This window comes from Pseudophryne corroboree, chromosome 2 (genome assembly GCF_028390025.1).
Source record: "Pseudophryne corroboree isolate aPseCor3 chromosome 2, aPseCor3.hap2, whole genome shotgun sequence".
Classification (NCBI taxonomy): Eukaryota; Metazoa; Chordata; class Amphibia; order Anura; family Myobatrachidae; genus Pseudophryne; species Pseudophryne corroboree.
Window position 1 is genome coordinate 80,690,956 of NC_086445.1, and position 19,366 is coordinate 80,710,321.

At 46.0% G+C, this 19,366-nt stretch overlaps 1 protein-coding gene across 4 annotated transcripts in view; it reads right to left on the reverse strand.

Moving 5' to 3' along the window:
• The window catches only part of PIWIL4 (piwi like RNA-mediated gene silencing 4), a 733,536-nt gene that overhangs the window by 218,604 nt on the left and 495,566 nt on the right, over positions 1-19,366 (reverse strand). For all 4 annotated transcript variants that reach the window (XM_063951459.1, XM_063951461.1, XM_063951460.1 and 1 more), the window contains one exon: positions 674-785. In XM_063951459.1, the coding sequence (XP_063807529.1) occupies positions 674-785 (112 nt within the window). The remainder of the gene's footprint in view (positions 1-673; positions 786-19,366) is intronic.

The following is a 19,366-nucleotide window of genomic DNA, read 5'->3' on the forward strand; positions in this document are numbered from 1 at the left end:
GGCCGGGATGCCGGCTGTCAATATATCGACAGCGACATACCGGCCGCCAGTATACCTGTAGCATGGCGAGCGTAAAGAGTCCCCTTGAAAGATTGCTGCGCTTGCCACAGGATCTATTCCCACTCTATGGGTGTTGTGGACTCCCACAAGTGGGAATAGTACTGTAGCGCCGGTATTCCAGCTGGCGGAATTGCCAGCTGTTGGGATTCTGGCGTCGGTATCCTGCCGGCAAATTAAATGGATCCCGTAGAAGGACATATCTGGACTTGCAACTACATTTTAGTGAGACTTTCACTTAAAAATATTTAAATGTCAATATTCTGTTGTAAAGGGACTCCCATCTCCTGCTCACATGGCAGCAACTTATGCAATATCCGTGAGAATCTATCTGATTAACTAAGTGCTTTAGTGATGTCACCTGCTCCTAGTGAACTGACTGGCTGCATTCTCACAGATATTGTTTAGTTCACAAACTGCTCTCCATCGTACATATAGAAGACGGATGTCTTTTGTCCTGTTAAGGGGAAATTCCATTGCTGAAAAACCTGTTTCTCTAGGTAACAGCTGAATACCTGTGATACAACACACGGATTAGGAAAATCTTATGTTGGGTATTCCTCGGCAATAATGTAACCATGAACAGCTATATCAGTGTATGTGAGAGTCAATGTACCTGTTTATAATAATCCACGTAGGAAATCTCAGTTCCATCCTTTTTTGGGAATTTGTCTGTTGGCTTGGTGGACCAATTTATGTCGTCAACTCTGTATGTCTTATTGTTATACCTGAAGGAAAGAGCATACACGTGAAATCACACATAGTAGTGTAGTACCCGCCCAAGTTTACATTGGAATGGGCATGATTAAAAAATGGTATTATTCACATTGGGTGATGTATCGATGTATCAAGGTATTATACAGGTTTATGTCTTTACATGACAAATGGGTGGAAGTTAATGGCCTTGCTGGCATTTCATTATTGTCACACTAATTCAGAGACAAGCTGTTAAAAGCCCTAGGATCCTGTATGACAGTAATTAGCAGTTGACGTTTGTGTATAACACTGCAGGAGTCCCCCCTGCACGTTCTACCTTGCCTATCGTAAAAACAAGTCCAGTTTGTGTACACAATCCTAGTTTGCCGGCTTCAAACAAGTAATTAAAGATAAGGGAATCTACCCCTGCCAGAATGACTCAGAAACCCCAAAGTGTAATCTGAGACTCAATCCGCTCTGGTTTTGGAAGGGTTAAAGAAATCCCAAGAGGGGGAGGCTGCATGTAAAGTTAAGTAGCTTTAAACATGGGAAACCGACTCTACATATTGTTCATTGTCATTGAGGTGGGTCCAGTATTAGACTGGTCCTATAATGATACCAGGTTATAATGAGTGGCCTCACTCAATCAGCGTTCGGTATTGCAGGTGACTTGAACGTTGCTTTTCTCGTTATTTTTATCTCTTGAAATTGTGATTACTGATATGACTATTTACACTATTAAATGCTTGTAACCATTACGTTTCTGTAACTGTAGGCTTTGAAGGGTCTACGTAAATAAAATAAAAAATCCTAATTTTAGTTCTGGATTCTGTGTTTTTACACCGAAACCCAGAAAGGCTCATGTTACTTAATTTTTTTAAGTATTAATAATCATGTGTGCGGTAGAGAGCAGAAGCTCACCCTGGGCTTGACCCAAAAGGTACTTCTGCTGGTGTGAGTTACCGCGTTGATTTACTACACGCGCTGAGGTAATCAGTATGGTTTCACGGGCAGCGGATCTCAGATTGGTGTATTTGGAGAATCGCCATGCCAGAATCATGACAGTAGGGATACAGTATATGCGGGAATTGTATCTAAGCTTCCAAGAAGTGGAGCAAGTGTCCATAACAACCAATCTAACTGCTAGCTAGCACTAATCAAATACATTCTTTCAAAAGGTAAAAGCTATGGGCAACATCTCAATTATTTTATAGTTGTGATGCACCTATCCCATATTTGCTAAAAAGTAGGGCAGGTCTGGCAACCTGTGGCTCTTCAACTGTTGTGAAACTACACATCCCAGTATGCTCTTCCACAGTTTTAGCATTCCCTAATGGCAAAACTGTGGCAAAGCATGCTGGGAATTGTAGTTTCACAACAGCTGGAGAGCCACAGGTTGGCCAGGCCTGAAGTAGGGTTTTAAAGCTGTTTTGACCGCTGATTTAAAAAAAGACAATAGTAATGAATGCTAAATCAGGTTTGTTTGTTTGTTTGTTTGCTCTTCTGCATTTACTGCTAATGCCGTTTTAAATATACCACTTCATTTCAAGTACAAATAAAAAATATATAGTTATGGTAGACTTACTGTCGATAACTCTATTTCTCCTAACTCCTCAGTTGCCACAGGATATGAGGTAGCGACAGCGGATTGGCACGAACGATCAAAGCTTTCAGCCTCCCAGAATGCAACGGGCCAGTCCCCTATATCCCCGCCCACTGGCTCAGGTAATTTAGTTGTTTTCCAAAGCTCAAGGCAGGAGCATCATAGAGAGCCCTACTCAGGCGAGAAGAACAAACATGCACACCCTTCCGTACAAGAAGGAAGAGGTTAGTAGGTGAAAAGATCCTCAAATCAGGTGCATCGGGGTGGGATCCCTGTGGATACTGTGGGCTTAGGAGAAATAGTAAGACTACCATAACTATATATTTCTCCTGCAGGGTCCACAGGTTATCCACAGGATAAACATTGGGATGTCCCAAAGCAAATTTAGTGGTGGGGACGCTCCTGATTGGGCAGGAGAATCCTTCGCCCAAATTCAGCGTCCTGATAGGCAAAGGTATCCAAGGCATAATGTCTAATGAATTTGGTAATGGAAGACCATGTGGCTGCCTTAAGTATCTGTTCTGCTAAGCACCACGTTGTGTTACCCATGTCGGACCTAACTTCCGAGTAGAGTGAGCAGAGACATTAGCCGGAATAGGGAGATCAGCTTGAGAACATGCTTCTGAAATCATCAATCGAAGCCACCTCGCCAGTGTCTGCTTGTCAGCAGTACATCCTCTCTTGTGTAATCCGTTGAGAATGAAGAGGGTGTCTGTCTTTCTAATGGCACTGGTACGATCCACGTAGATCCTTAAGACACGGACTATGTCCAATGATGCATCTCCCGCAGAAAGGTCCGGACCTTGGAAGGCCGTCACTACAATTTCTTCGTTAAGGAGGAATTTTGGAATTTAGACACCACGTTAGGAAGATGAGCAGATTTGGATGAAAAATCAGAAAAGGACGGCAACATAATACTGCCCCTAAATCTGAAACTCTTCTAGATGAAGCAATAGCCAGTGGAAAGAGAACTTTAGCTGTTAACCATTTAAAATTCACTTGCTTCAGTGGTTCAAATGAAGTAACTTGAAGCGCCTTTAGGACTAAATTTAAATCCCAAGGCACTGCAGGAAGAACAAAAAGAGGTTGGATGTGAAGCATTCCCTGGAAGAAAGTGCGAACTGTAGGTTAGCAATTTTGTTTTGGAACCACACAGTCAATGCTGACACCTGCACTCTCAAGGAAGCCACCCATAGACCTTTGTGGACTGGAAACTCTGAAAGACCTAGGGTCAAATTTACGGACACTGCATCATTGAATATAGGCTTGCCATATTCAGTGATAAATGCGAGCTGAGGATGGTTTCCTTGCTCTGAGCATTGCTTGAATTACCTGTTGTGACAATCCTCCTGCTTTCAGGATGGAAGTCTCAAGAGCCACGCCGTCAAAGACAGTCGATCCAGGTGCTTGTAATAGCAAGGACCCAGGGATAGTAGATCTGAATGCTGAGGGAGTAGGAATGGAGTATCCATCGACAGCCTCTGCAGATCTGTGTACCAATGTCTTCTGGGCCAAGCCAGAGCTAAAGGTATCACGGTGCCCTTTCCTTGTTTTACCTTTCGCATCACCCTGGGCAACAGGGCAATCGGTGGAAACACATAGACCACATGAAAGTCCCATCTCACTGACAGGGCATCCACAAAGGTCACTCTGGGATCCTTTGTTCTTGACCCGGATGCAGGAACTTTGTTGTTCTGTCGGGACGCCATGAGATCTATCTCCGGTAACCCCCACTTGTCTACCAGAATTTGGAAGACCTCGGGGGTAAAGCCCATTCGTTTGCATGAACGGCTTGTCGACTGAGAAAATCCACTTCCCAGTTTTGGACTCCTGGAAATGAACACTGCAGACAAGGCTGGATGACGAAGTTCTGCCTACCTTAACGTGAGGCTTACCTCCTTCATTGCTTTTTGGAAGCGAGTTCCTTCTTGATAATTGAGGTACGCTACTGCTGTTGCATTGTCCGAGTGAATTTGAACTGGTTTACCCTGAAGAATGTCCTTTGCCTGAATGAGTGCCATATATACGGCCCGAAGTTCCAATATATTTAGTGGCAGGCAACTTTCTTCCTTGGTCCACTGCCCTTGGAAGGAACTTCTTCCTGACACTGCATCCGTTGTCAGAACTTCTTAATCTGATATACAAAAGGGTCTCCCTTTGTCCAGATGGGATGTCTGCAGCCACCAGGCTAATGACCTCCTTACTTCCAGAGGAAGAACCATAGTATGTGTTTTTACTGTCTGATTTAACCCATTCCATTTGGAAAGGATAATATGTTGCAGAGTCCTCGAGTGGAACTGAGCATACGCTACCATGTCTAATGTTGACACCATCAATCCCATCACATGCATTGCTCCGTGAATGGATACCCTTTGACTGTGTAGCAGAGCCTAGATCCTTGACTGAAGTTTGGATATTTTGTTCAGATGTAAAATTACTCTCTGAAGACCCAAATCCAACACAGCCCTCAAGTGAGTCGACCGTTGTGATGGAACCAGGGACGACTTTGCCCAATTTATGAACCAACCGTGTCTCTGCAAACAAGCTATTATCTGTTGTAGATGACACTGAAGCAATTCCTGAGATTGTGCCAGGATTAATAAATAGTCGCTGTATGGAAAAATCCTTATTCCCTTCTGACGGAGATAAGCCGCCATTACCACCATCATTTTGGTGAACACTATGGGAGCTGTGGCTAGTCCAAATGGTAGGGCCTGAAACTGAAAACGTTGCTGGAGGATAGCAAGCCTGCGATTGCACTTATGAGACAGTGCTATAGGAACATGTAGGTAAGCATCCTGGATATCCAGGGATACCATAAAATCCTCCGGCTCCATGGCCAAAATAATGGAACGTAAAGTCTCCATATTAAACCAAGGCACCAAAATGTACTTGTTTAGCACTTTGAGATTGAGTATAGGCCGGAAAGACCCATTTGGCATCTGGACTAGAAACAGGTTGGAATTAAAACCTTGTCCTCATTGCGCAGGAGGAACTGGAATTATCACTCCTGACTGAAGCAACTTCTGAACTGTCTCTTGCAAAGCCAGGGCCGGATTAAGCCTTGGGGGTGCCCGGGGCACGTAAAACAGGGGGCCCGTTGGAAGGTGGGGGATGTATATTAAATTGTGCATACCTTCCAACATGTCCCATTCCAAGAGGGACAAAATGCTCTCTACCTGGATTCCCACTTAATATATATTATTGGCGTCAACTGTGTTGAACTATTTAATTGATAAGAAAGGTACTTTAAAACAGGTGGTTGCAATCATAAATTAAGAAGGAAGATCAGGTAGACGGCATGTTATCCCTCCTGGAATGGGTCATGGTGCGAGGTAGAGATTGTGTATATATAATTTAAACCAAAGGTGTACATTAGTTTTAACTAATAGTTTAATAATGCCTGGGTACTGTTTATAGCTCCACCTAATTGAAAGACAACAATTTTATAAACTTTTCTTGTAGTGGAACAAAGACAACTTAACCTTAAAATAGGATTTTAATACCTACCGGTAAATCCTTTTCTCTTAGTCCGTAGAGGATGCTGGGGACACCATAAGAACCATGGGGTATAGACGGGATCCGCAGGAGACATGGGCACTTTAAGACTTTGAAAGGGGTGTGAACTGGCTCCTCCCTCTATGCCCCTCCTCCAGACTCCAGTTATAGGAACTGTGCCCAGGGAGACGGACATATCGAGGCAAAGGATTTATTGTTAAACTAAGTTGAGATACATACCAGCTCACACCTCAAACACGCCGTACAACATGGCATTTAACAGAACTCCAGTCAACGGCATGAACAATGTCAGCAACAGGCTGACTATAACATAACACAACCTGTGTGTAAACATAACTAATAACTGTCCGCACTGGGACGGGCGCCCAGCATCCTCAACGGACTAAGAGAGAAGGCTTTACCGGTAGGTATTAAAATCCTATTTTCTCATACGTCCTAGAGGATGCTGGGGACACCATAAGAACCATGGGTTTTATACCAAAGCTCCAGAACGGGCGGGAGAGTGTGGATGACTCTGCAGCACCGATTGACCAAACATGAGGTCCTCATCAGCCAGGGTATCAAACTTGTAAAATTTTGCAAAAGTGTTTGAACCCGACTAAGTAGCTGCTCGGCAAAGTTGTAATGCCGAGACCCCCCCGGGCAGCCGCCCAGGATGAGCCCACCTTTCTGGTAGAGTGGCCTTCACTGATTTCGGTAACGGCAATCCAGCCGTAGAATGAGCATGCTGAATCGTATTACAGATCCAGCGCGCAAAAGTCTGCTTGGAAGCAGGCGTCCCAATCTTGTTGGCAGCATACAGGACAAACAGAGCTTCCGTTTTCCTAAATTGAGCCGTTCTGGTGACATAAATCTTCAAGGCCCTGACAACGTCGATAGATTTTGACTCCGCGAAGGCGTCAGTAGCCACCGGTACCACAATAGGCTGGTTCATGTGGAACGATGAAACCACCTTCGGCAGAAATTGTTGACGAGTCCTCAACTCTGCTCTATCTTCATGGAAGATTAAATAAGGGCTGTTGTGAGACAAAGCCGCTGTTGTGAGACAAACGCGGATGCTAAGGCTAATAGCATGACCACTTTCCAAGTGAGAAATTTCAACTGCACCTTCTGTAAAGGTTCAAACCAATGTGATTGAAGGAAATGCCGTTAAGATCCCATGGTGCCACTGGGGGCACAAATGAAGGTTGGATGTGCAAAACTCCTTTCACGAAAGTCTGAACTTCTGGAAGGGAGGCCAATTGTTTTTTAAAGAAAACCGATAAGGCAGAAATTTGTACTTTAATCGAGCCTAACTTTAGGCCCACATCCACACCTGCTTGCAAGAAATGGAGAAAACGCCCTAGCTGAAATTCTTCCGTAGGAGCCTTCTTGGATTCACACCAAGACACATATTTTCTCCATATACGGTGATAATGTATAGATGTTACTCCTTTTCTAGCCTGAAGAAGAGTGGGAATAACTTCACTGGGAATACCCTTGCGGGCTAGGATCCGACTCGCATCCGAAGTTACTAGGATCCAGTCCTGGATCCCGAACCTGCGTCCCTCTAGGAGGTGAGAGCTGTGCAGCCAACACAGGAGCGAGATTCGGGTCTTGGAGGACAGGATTATTTTCCGGTGCATGTGCAGATGGGATCCGGACCACTTGTCCAATAGGTCCCACTGAAACACTCTGGCATGGAATCTGCCAAATTGAATGGCCTCGTAGGCAGCCACCATCTTCCCCAGCAATCAAGTGCATTGATGGATTGATACTCTCGCTGGTTTCAGAATTTGTTTGACCAAACTCTGAATTTCCAAAGCCTTCTCTTCTGGAAGAAAAACTCTCTGTAATTCTGTGTCCAGAATCATTCCCAAAAACAACAGCCGTTTTGTCGGATGCAACTGTGACTTCGGCAAGTTTAGGAGCCAACCATGTTGTTGCAGAACTGTCAGGGAGAGCGCAATGTCCTGCTCCAGCTTGTTTTGGATCTCGCCTTTGTCAGGAGATCGTCCAAATAAGGGATAATTGTGACTCCTTGCTTGCGAAGGAGAACCATCATTTCCGCCATTACCTTGGTGAAAATCCTCGGAGCCGTGGACAGACCAAATGGCAACGTCTGAAATTGGTAATGACAATCCTGAATAGCAAACCTCAGGTAAGCCTGATGCGGAGGATATATGGGGAAGTGTAAGTAGGCATCCTTTATGTCGACCGACACCATGAAATTCCCTTCCTCCAGACTGGAGATCACTGCTCGGAGAGATTCCATCTTGAATTTGAATTTTCTTAGGTAAAGATTTAGGGACTTTAGGTTCAGAATTGGTCTGACCGAGCCGTCCGGTTTCGGGAACACAAACAGGCTCGAATAAAAGCCTTCTCCCTGTTGTGACGGGGGAACCCTGATAATGACTTGATTCAGACACAACTTTTGTATTGCATTGCATACTACCTCCCTGTTCGGAAGAGAAGCTGGTAAGGCCGATTTGAAAAAACATAGAAGGGGTACGTCTTGAAACTCCAGTTTGTACCCCTGGGACACTATTTCTAAAATCCATGGATCCAGGGCCGAACGAGCCCAGAATTGACTGAAGAGCTTGAGACGTGCCCCCACCGGTGCGGACTCCCGCAGTGGAGCCCCAGCGTCATGCGGTGGATTTGGCAGAAGCCTGGGAGGACTTCTGCTCCTGGGAACCTGCCACGGCCGGAGATCTTTTACCTTTTCCTCTTCCTCTATTAGCAAGGAAGGAATAACCTCTGCCTTTTTTATATTTATTTGGCCGAAAGGACTGCATCTGCAAGTGGTGAGCTTTCTTTTGTTGTGGAGGGACATAAAGCAAAAATGACGACTTACCCGCGGTAGCCGAAGATACCAAATCAGCGAGACCTTCACCAAATAAGACACCACCTTTATATAGGAGAGATTCCATATTTTTGAGTCGGCATCAGCATTCCATTGATGAATCCACAATGCCCTCCTAGCTGAAACCGCCATGGCATTGGCTTTTGATCCCAAAAGGCCAATATCTCTCGCCGCTTCCTTTAGGTAGGCTGCAGCGTCCCTGATATAACCCAGCGTTAAAAGGATGCTATCCCTATCTAGGGTATCTATATAAGATGACAAGTTATCTGCCCACTTTTCGATAGCACTACTCACCCATACAGATGCAATGGTTGGTCTGAGTAGTGTACCTGTGGTGACGTAAATGGATTTTAACGTATTTTCTGTCTACGATCTGCAGGATCCTTAAGGGCTGCCGTGTCAGGAGATGGTAAAGCCACCTTTTTAGACAACCGTGATAGAGCCTTGTCCACAATGGGAGGAGACTTTTCTCTATCCCCAGAGGGGAACGGATACGCCATCTGAATCCTATTTGGAATCAGAAACTTTTTGTCAGGATTTTCCCACATTTTTTCAAAAAGGGTATTCAGTTCATGAGAGGGAGCAAACGTTACCTCAGGTTTCTTTCCCTTATACATACAGACCCTAGTATCAGGAACAGCAAGGTCCTCAGTGATATGCAACACGTCTTTTATTGCCACAATCATGTACTGAATGCTTTTTGCCAATTTTGGGTCTAATCTGGTATCACTATAGTCGATACTGGAGTCAGTGTCCGTGTTGGTATCTGTGTCTGCCAACTGAGCAAACAAACGTTTATGTGACCCCGAGGGGGTCTGGACCTGTGATAACACATCCTCCACAGATTTCTTCCATGTCTGGTTCTGAGACTCAGATTTATCTAATCTCTTATTAATAAGCGCCACATTAGCATTCAAAGCATTCAACACATTTACCCAATCAGGAGTCGGCGGTGCCGACAGGGTCACTCCCACAGCCGTTTCTGCCCCTAACACAGTCTCCTCCTGGGAAGAGCACTTCGCCTCAGACATGACGACACACGTGTACTGACACCCACAAACACACTGGGCAAAAAGGGGACAGACCCACAGTAAAGCCTGTCAGAGAAACACAGAGGGAGTTTGCCAGCTCACAACCCAGCGCTTATCCCGGTTCTGAAACTATAATATAATTCCTCAGACCCTGCAGCGCTTTTATAATAACTTATTTTAGTTACTTGTACAGCAGTGGTGAGGAAGGACCAGCGTCTCTGCAGCTCTGTGAAGAGAAAATGGCGCTGATGAGAGCTGTGAGGGCTAAACCCGCCCCCTTCATGGCACGCTTCAGCCCCGCTATTTTTCAAAATAATTATACTGGCGGGGGTAAGGATTTTGTGCCTAGGCACTTCAATCACACTTTGCCAGTCTCAAATGCGGAGTTTTAATGCTGCCCAGGGCGCCCCCCCCCCTGCACCCTGTAGTGCCGCTGTAAGTGGGAGCATGGTGCGCAGCGTGATCGCTATGCGGTACCTCAGAAGCCGTCACTGAACTCTTCTATCTTCTTCTACTCACCTGTCTTCTGGCTCTGCAAGGGGGGTGACAGCGGGCTCTGGGAATGAACCCTTAGGCGTACCTAGTGTTCCAAACCCTCAGGAGTTAATGGTGTCCTGTAGCCAAGAAGCAGAGCCTTTAAACTCACTGGAAGTAGGTCTGACTTCTCTCCCCTAAGTCCCACGATGCAGGGAGCCTGTTGCCAGCAGTGCTCCCTGAAAATAAAAAACCTAACATAAAGTCTTTTCTGAGAAACTCAGTAGAGCTCCTCAGTGTGCATCCAGTCTGCCTGGGCACAGATTCTAAAATGGAGTGTGGAGGAGGGGCACAGAGGGAGGAGCCAGTTCACACCCCTTTCAAAGTCTTAAAGTGCCCATGTCTCCTGCGGATCCCGTCTATACCCCATGGTTCTTATGGTGTCCCCAGCATCCTCTAGCAAGTATGAGAAAATATACAAAGAAAAATAAAATAATGTATCTTGTCACATGCAAGAATAGCAGCAGCCTCTGTACTACTTACACACTGGGTCAGGACCCAGGAGGACTCTGTGTCTCTCTCTATCTCTAGACCCAAATGGTTTAGTTGCATAACAGTTTACACAGGACTCAGACACCTAGTTGAGGAGGAGAAGCTTTGATCCCTGTGTCACTTAGGGATCAGTACTAAATGCCGCCGCCCGGAATCCCGGCGGTCGAAATACCGACGCCGGAATCCCGACCACACAATCCCGACAGGGGTGGCGAGCGGAACGCAGACCCTTGCGGGTTTGCTTCGCTCGCCACGCTGCTGGCACGGTGCCTCGCTACGCTCTGCACACTATTATATTCTCCCTCTATGGGTGTCGTGTACACCCACGGAGGGAGAATATGTCGGGATTGTGGCGGTCGGGATTCCGGCGTCGGTATTTCGACCACCGGGATTCCGTCCGGCGGCACCTTGACCGCATCCCGTCACTTACAGCTCTCTCCACCCTCCTATCTCTCTTCTGGTCAAAAAGCTCTGTCAGTAGCTTATGAAACATGATATTCCTGTGTCTCTACCTGCACTGCATATTGGTGGTCATTCCGAGTTGTTCGCTCGGTAATTTTCTTCGCATCGCAGCGATTTTCCGCTTATTGCGCATGCGCAATGTTCGCACTGCGACTGCGCCAAGTAAATTTGCTATGCAGTTAGGTATTTTAGTCACGGCATTACAAGGTTTTTTCTTCGTTCTGGAGATCGGAGTGTGATTGACAGGAAGTGGGTGTTTCTGGGCGGAAACTGGCCGTTTTATGGGAGTGTGTGAAAAAACGCTACCGTTTCTGGGAAAAACGCGGGAGTGGCTGGAGAAACGGAGGAGTGTCTGGGCGAACGCTGGGTGTGTTTGTGACGTTAAACCAGTAACGACAAGCACTGAACTGATCGCACTGGAAAAGTAAGTCTCGAGCTACTCAGAAACTGCAAAGTAATTTCTATTCGCAAATTTGAGAACCTTTCGTTCGCAATTTTGATAAGCTAAAATTCACTCCCAGTAGGCGGCGGCTTAGCGTGTGCAATGCTGCTAAAAGCAGCTTGCGAGCGAACAACTCGGAATGAGGGCCATTGGGCCTAATTCTGAGTAGATCGCAGCAGCAAATTTGTTAGCAGTTGGGCAAAACCATGGGGGTAATTCCAAGTTGATCGCAGCAGGAAATATTTTAGCAGTTGGGCAAAACCATGTGCACTGCAGGGGAGGCAGATATAACATGTGCAGAGAGAGTTAGATTTGGGTGTGGTGAGTTCAATCTGCAATCTAAATTGCAGTGTAAAAATAAAGCAGCCAGTATTTACCCTGCACAGAAACTAAATAACCCACCCAAATCTAACTCTCTCTGCAAATGTTATATCTGCCTCCCCTGCAGTGCACATGGTTTTGGCCAACTGCTAAAATATTTCCTGCTGCGATCAACTTGGAATTACCCCCCATGTGCACTGCAGGGGGAACAGATGTAACATGTGCAGAGAGAGTTAGATTTGGGTGGGGTGTATTCAAACTGAAATCTAAACTGCAGCGTAAAAATAAAGCAGCCAGTATTTACCCTGCACAGAAACAATATAACCCACCCAAACCTAACTCTCTCTGCACATGTTATACCTGCCCTCCTGCAGTGCACATGGTTTTGCCCAATTGCTAACATACTTGCTGCTGCGATCAACTCAGAATTACCCCAATTATCTTGCTTGCATTCTGGCTGCTGGTTCTGCTGCTGCTTAAATATGGCTATTTGCAAAGCCCTGGCCTTCGTTTCAACTACAGACAGGCTGGTACAAAAAACCTTTGAGGAGGGTGTTTCTTGAAAACAAACGCATAACCCTGAGATACAGCTTCTTGCACCCAAGCATCTGTGGTGGACTACTGCCAGATCTGTGTAAAATGAAGAAGTCGGCCTCCCACCCTGGGATCCCTCAGGTGGAGGCCCACACCATCAGTCTGATGAATTATCTTCTGACTTGGAAACCGGCGCTCTGGTAGTCCAATGCTATTAATAAGTCTTACCAGACTTGTCAGACTGAGACTGTTTGCCATAACCCCTTTCCTTTTGCTTTTCCTGGAGTCCGAAAGGGCCAAAAAGCTGGAAATTTAGGCTTGGATTTGCGTGTTGAAGGAAACTTCACTTTCTTGGAGTCTGCTTCTGACTCCAAAATACTGTTTCATTCTTTACCAAAAAGAATATCTCCAGTAAAAGGCAAAGGCTCCAGAACCTTCTTGGATTCTGAGTCAGGTTTCCATGTACGTAGCTAAACCTCTCTGCAATCTGCTACTGCTGAGGCTGACGTTTAAGAGACAATTGTACCCATATCCGAGCCGCCTGTTTGATATGTGCAATATGGGATTTTTGCTCTCTACATGCCAATGAAAGATCATCCTCCAATGCATCAGCCCAGGCTGCCACTGCTTTTCCGCTAACCGGAAGTGACGATTTGCGTTCCACTGTTGACCGGAGCAGGACCCGAACTTCCTATGAGCAATAGAGATCACGTGATTGTATTCATCCATAGTTAAGGATCAGAGTTCATTCGTATAAGGAAGTTAGTGCGGGTCACCATGCGTTCCAAATCATTCAAGGATCATATTTTTGTATAAAGTAGAGTTTTGGCCACTCTAATCGGATGTAAAATAAAGATTCCTAGCAAGAGAAGAACAAGTGTGAAAAAATAGTAAACATAACATACATGGGTTAAAGAAACCATTTTACTTCAAAATCTTTAGTTAATCCTGTGGGAATAAGGGTTTTGTATCTATATATAAAACTCATTTCTTCTTTGGCCAATTTAGTTGTTATATCTGTTTCTCTAGGATTTAAAGTAACTTTTCTCAGACCATAAAAGTTTTTTTATTTTAGATACATCACATTCGTGCGAGCTCTTGAAATGTGCAGACAAGGCGTTTGTGTCCAAACCCTTCCTAACATTTCTTAGATGCTCTCCAATTCTAGATTTTGAAGGTCTGCTGATCCTCCCAATATAAAACTTCCCACATACACATTCTGTTCCATATATAACATTCTGTGTATGGCAAATAATAAAATCTTTGATAATTAAAGGTTTACTATTAATCATCACTTTGCTCTCTTTTTTCCCAAATGTCATTCGATTGGTGCGAAAATCTACATTACCTATGCCTTCAACATTATTAAATGAGGTCATGGATAGGAAAATAGATGGTTTTTTAAAAACTCCTTTTCTGGGGCAATCGTAAGACCAGCCGCCAGCTGTTCTGACCCAGGAAATTCAGTCCTGTTTTGGGACGTTTAAACACAGGTGCCTTAGATTTTAATAAAGGCTATGCTGCTTCCTCTAAGGATAGAATGGCTTTCATAGCACTAATTAGCTCAGGTATGTCCATTGAGCTGAAACTTTCATCATCGTCTCTGTATGCAGACCCTTAGTGTGATGAGTCCTCATCCTCCAACAATTCCCCATCTGAAACATGTGTAGACTGTGAAGATGTTGTTTCATGTCTATGTGATTTATGTTCCATTGGATTTTCAGCCTGTTTTTGTTGAAAGGCTGCAGATTCCTGTACTGGATGTGATAAGCCCCAGGTGGTATGTTGTACGTAAGGGATAATACGGTAACCTATCCCTGGTATAGGAGCTGGCATTACTCGCTCAGCTCTACTGGATAATGGGGGGTAATTCAGACTTGATCGCTCGCTAGCGGTTTTTGCAGCGCTGCGATCAGGTCAGAACTGCGCAGGCGTATGCAACGCAATGCGCAGGTGCGTCGCACAGATACAAAGCGGATTGCTGCTCAGTGATGAGTTTGTGTGAAGAATCTATTCGCACGGGCGATTGCAAGGAGATTGACAGGCAGAAGCAGTTTGAGGGTGGTAATGACCGTTTTCTGGGAGTGGTTGGAAAAACGCAGGCGTGTCCATGCGTTTGCAAGGAGGATCCTGACGTCAATTCCGGTCTGGGACAGGCTGAAGTGTTCGCAGCGGCTGCGTAAGTCCTGGACTACTCAGAGACAGCACAAGATCTGTTCATACAGCTCTGCTACACATGCGCTCGCACACTTGCAAAGCGAAACTACACTCCCCTATGGGCGGCGACTATCTGATCGCAGCAGTGCAAAAAACCCCTAGGGAGCAATCAGGTCTGAATTAGGCCTAATGTCTGTGCTAAAGAAGCCCATGGGGGTTCAACTTGAACCTGTGCCTGCCTTGGATTATTCAGGAGGCTTTGGTCAAAGCTAAAACAGTTTGCACATAATCCATTTTGAACCAGATCCTGATAGATTAATCCAGCTTTGCAAGACAAACATGAAATGAGTGTTGGTACTGCTGTGGAGAGTGTATCCTCCTCACCCTTGCCTCTCTTAGACATGATAAACAAATCACACACCTGTACAGTGTTAACTACAAAATTTGTGACTGAAATTACTTTAAAACTTGTTAAAGTTACATACAATCTGATCCCTTCCTGCTTTGCACCAGCATTGAGGATCGGAATACACAGAAACTGACAGAAATAATAAGTCAGCAATCACACTAGCAATCAGCCACAGGTTATTCATTACTATAATAAGCAATATGAGCACATAATCAACTACAAATACATTTCAAGTATGTAGACGAAACATATTACTGCATTACCTTATATAGGACTTTAAGCGTATTCAGTCGTGCAGCGAAAGAAACAGCAACAATAGTTTACAGACTCATATGCATTAGGCACTTATCCAACTATTTCTACTCAATGGTGGATAGAGAGTTAAGGGGTCATTCCGAGTTGATCGCACGCTGCCGTTTTTCGCAGCATAGCGATCAGGCAAAAAAACGGCTGTTCTGCGCATGCGTACGGGCTGCAGGGCGCACGCGCCAAGTAATTTCACACAAAACTAAGCAATTTTACACAGGGGCGAACAACGCTTTTCAGTCGCTCTGCTGATCGGTGAGTGATTGACAGGAAGTGGTTGTTTCTGGGTGGTAACTGAGCATTTTCCGGGAGTGTGCTAAAAAACGCAGGCGTGTCAGGCTCAAACGCAGGAGTGGCTGGAGAAATGGGGGAGTGGCTGTGCAAACGCAGGGCGTTTGTGACGTCAAACCAGGAACTAAACAGACTGCAGTGCTCACAATCTAGGAGTAGGTTCTGAGCCACTCTGAAAATGCATGAAAAAAATTTCGAGCAGTTCTGCTAACCTTTCGTTCGCTATTCTGCTAAGCTAAAATATACTCCCAGAGGGCGGCGGCCTAGCGTTTGCACTGCTGCTAAAAGCAGCTAGTGAGCGATCAACTCGGAATTAGGGCCCTAGTGCTGTATCATCCAGCTCAAAAGAGTGGGATACAGGGAGACTTCACCCCGCTTCCAGGATCAATCAATACGTTAGTGAACGCTGAGTGGATCTAGACGCTAATAGTGTACACAACCGCCTAGTGAACCTACAGTGAACACAGACGCTCCAGTCATAGAGCCACCAATGCTGCGACTGGGTCGTTTAGATACAAAGTGCCTCAAACGGAAGTGGGAGATACCTTCATGGTGGGAAACTCTGAGGAAACTGGTCATTAACCCGGGGGAGGGGCGACCAGGGGAGAGTGTTACTCCCCACTGCTGACAACAACCCCAAGGATCGCAGCCTCACACTAATCCCTGGAGCCTATGATATCTGGGGCCTAGCACGGGTGCAACCGAGGTGGCAATTGCTTCGGCTACTGTCCGGTAGTCTACTCCCGAAACAGTGCGGCTGTGTCTTGCGTCTCCCCCGCTAAGCGGAACCGACACCTTACCCTTTTCCCGTGCTCCGGCCACAGCCTGGCAACGTCCGCTGGACTTGCTAGTACATCCGGCACAGACGCCCCCCGAAACAGCACTGTACACGTGGGTGTGTTGTCGCGACCCGGCGGAGAGTTGTTGGAGTGACTTTCTAAGGTGCGTGTGAGACGCTTTTTAGAAAACTCGCTCAAAAAACGTAAGACTATAAAAAATAAATAAAGAAGGTTATGGCTGCAAAAATCAGCAGGTCAAAGATCGTGGTCTGGCTCCTGCCGCACTAACAACAAAGCTGAATATATATATAGGGGACTGTCCCATTGCATTTTAGGAGGCCGAAAGCTTTGATCGTTGGTGCCAATCTGCTGTCGCTACCTCATATCCCAATGTTTATCCTGTGGACCCTGCAGGAGAAAAAAAAGTTTTCACAAAATTACCTATTATTACATGTCTCTAATGGAGCATGCACATAGAGCGATATGAGCTAACGATATGGACTATATAGTCTTGTATCATAAAAAAAAAAAAAAGGAATTTGGTTACCTACCGGTAAATCCTTTTCTCGTAGTCCGTAGAGGATGCTGGGGTCCACATTAGTACCATGGGGTATAGACGGGTCCACCAGGAGCCATTGGCACTTTCAGAGTTTGAGAGTGTGGGCTGGCTCCTCCCTCTATGCCCCTCCTACCAGACTCAGTCTAGAAACTGTGCCCGAGGAGACGGACATCTTCGAGAGAAGGATTTAACACAGATAGTGGCGAGATTCATACCATCTCACACATACAAGGCACATCAAGCTAACTTACTTGAAACTCTCGGAAACTACTGAAACATTACTTACCAAGTAACAATGCAGTACATAACTAAACCAAGCTGTACTGAACCAGATAATGATTACAGGAAAACGAAGCGCTGGGCGGGCACCCAGCATCCTCTACGGACTACGAGAAAAGGATTTACTGGTAGGTAACCAAGATCCTATTTTCTCTTACGTCCTAGAGGATTAGTACCATGGGGATTCACCAAAGCTCCCAAAATGGGATGGAAAGCGCGGAGTGAACCGAATCCAGCGAGAAATCGTCTGCTTAGAAGCAGAAAACCCAATTTTCTTGGGATCATATAGGACAAACAGAGAGTCCGACTTTCTGTGACGAGAAGTTTTCTTCACATTTATCTTCAGAGCCCTCACAACATCCAAGGACGTTAATGTAACTGAGGAGTCAGTAGCCACTGGCACCACAATAGGTTGGTTTATATGAAATGCCGACACAACCTTCAGAAGAAACTGCTGCCTTCGGAAGAAACTGCTGACGTGTCCGGAGTTCAGCTCTTCTACTTTTACAGGATAAAGCCCCCAATTCGGACACACGCCTAGCCGAAGCTAAGGCCAACAACGTGACAGCTTTCCATGTAAGAAATTTGACCTCAACCTCCTGTAGAGGCTCAAACCAATCCGACTGGAGGAACTGCAACACAACGTTAAGACGTTAAAGTCCCAAGGGGCCGTAGGCGGTACAAAGGGAGATTGGATGTGCAGAACTCCCTTCAAAAAAGTCTGAACCTCAGGGAAGGCAGCCAATTGTTTCTGGAAGAAAATGGATAAGGCAGAAATCTGGACCTTCGCAGATCCCAACCTTAGGCCCATATCCACACCTGCTTGCAGGAAGAGGAGAAAACGTCCGAGTTGAAACTCCACCGTAGGAAACTTCTTGGAATCACACCAAGAGACATATTTCTTCCAAATACGATGGTAATGTTTAGACGTTACCCCTTACCTAGCCTGTATCAGGGTAGGAATGACCTTCTTCGGAATGCCCTTCCGAGCAAGTATCAGGCGCTCAACTTCCATGCCATCAAACGTAGCCGCGGTAAGTCTTGATAGGCGAACGGCCCCTGCTGCAGCAGGTCCTCCCGAAGAGGCCCCGGCTCTTCCTGCAAGAGATTCAGAAGGTCCGCGTACCAAGCCGCCTTGGCCAGTCTGGAGCAATGAGGATTGTTTGAACTCTTGTTCTCCTTACGAGCTTTAGAACTCTTGAAATGAGTGGAAGTGGTGGAAACACGTATACCGACTGTAACACCCACGGAGACACCAGGGCGTCCACTGCTTGTGGGTCCCTCGACCTGGAACAATAGTGTCGAAGCTTCTTGTTGAGACAAGAGGCCATCATGTATATTTGGAGAAACCCCCAAAGGTCTGTTATTTCCTTGAACACCTCCGGATGGAGACCCCACTCCCCTGGATGGAGATCGTGTCTGCTAAGGAAGTCTGCTTCCCAGTTGTCCACTCCTGTAATGAATATTGCTGAGAGCGATAACGCGCGTCTTTCTGCCCAGAGGATGATTCTTGTCACCTCCAACATTGCAGCACTCTTCTTCATTCCGCCTTGTCGGTTTATGTAGGCTACTGTCGTTACATTGTCCAACTGCACTTGAATGGCCCGATTTCCTAGAAGATGGGCCGCCTGAAGAAGACCATTGTAGACAGCTCTTAGTTCCAGGATGTTGAGTGGCAGGCCGGCTTCCAGACTTGACCACCTTCCTTGGAAAGTTACTCCTTGAGTGACTGCTCCCTAGCCCCGAAGGCTCGCATCCGTGGTTAGAAGGACCCATTCCTGAATCCCTAACCTGCGGCCCTCTAGAAGGTGAGGTAATTGTAGCCACCAGAGGAGCGAAATCCTGGCCTTCGGCGACAGATGTATTCTCTGGTGCATGTGGAGATGAGATCCTGACCACTTGTCCAGGAGATCCAGTTGGAAGGCCCGAGCGTGGAACCTCCCGTACTGGAGAGCCTCGTAAGAGGCCACCAACTTTCCCAACAGGCGTATGCATTGATGAACCGACACCCGGGCTGGCTTCAGGACATCTCGGACCATTGTTTGTATCA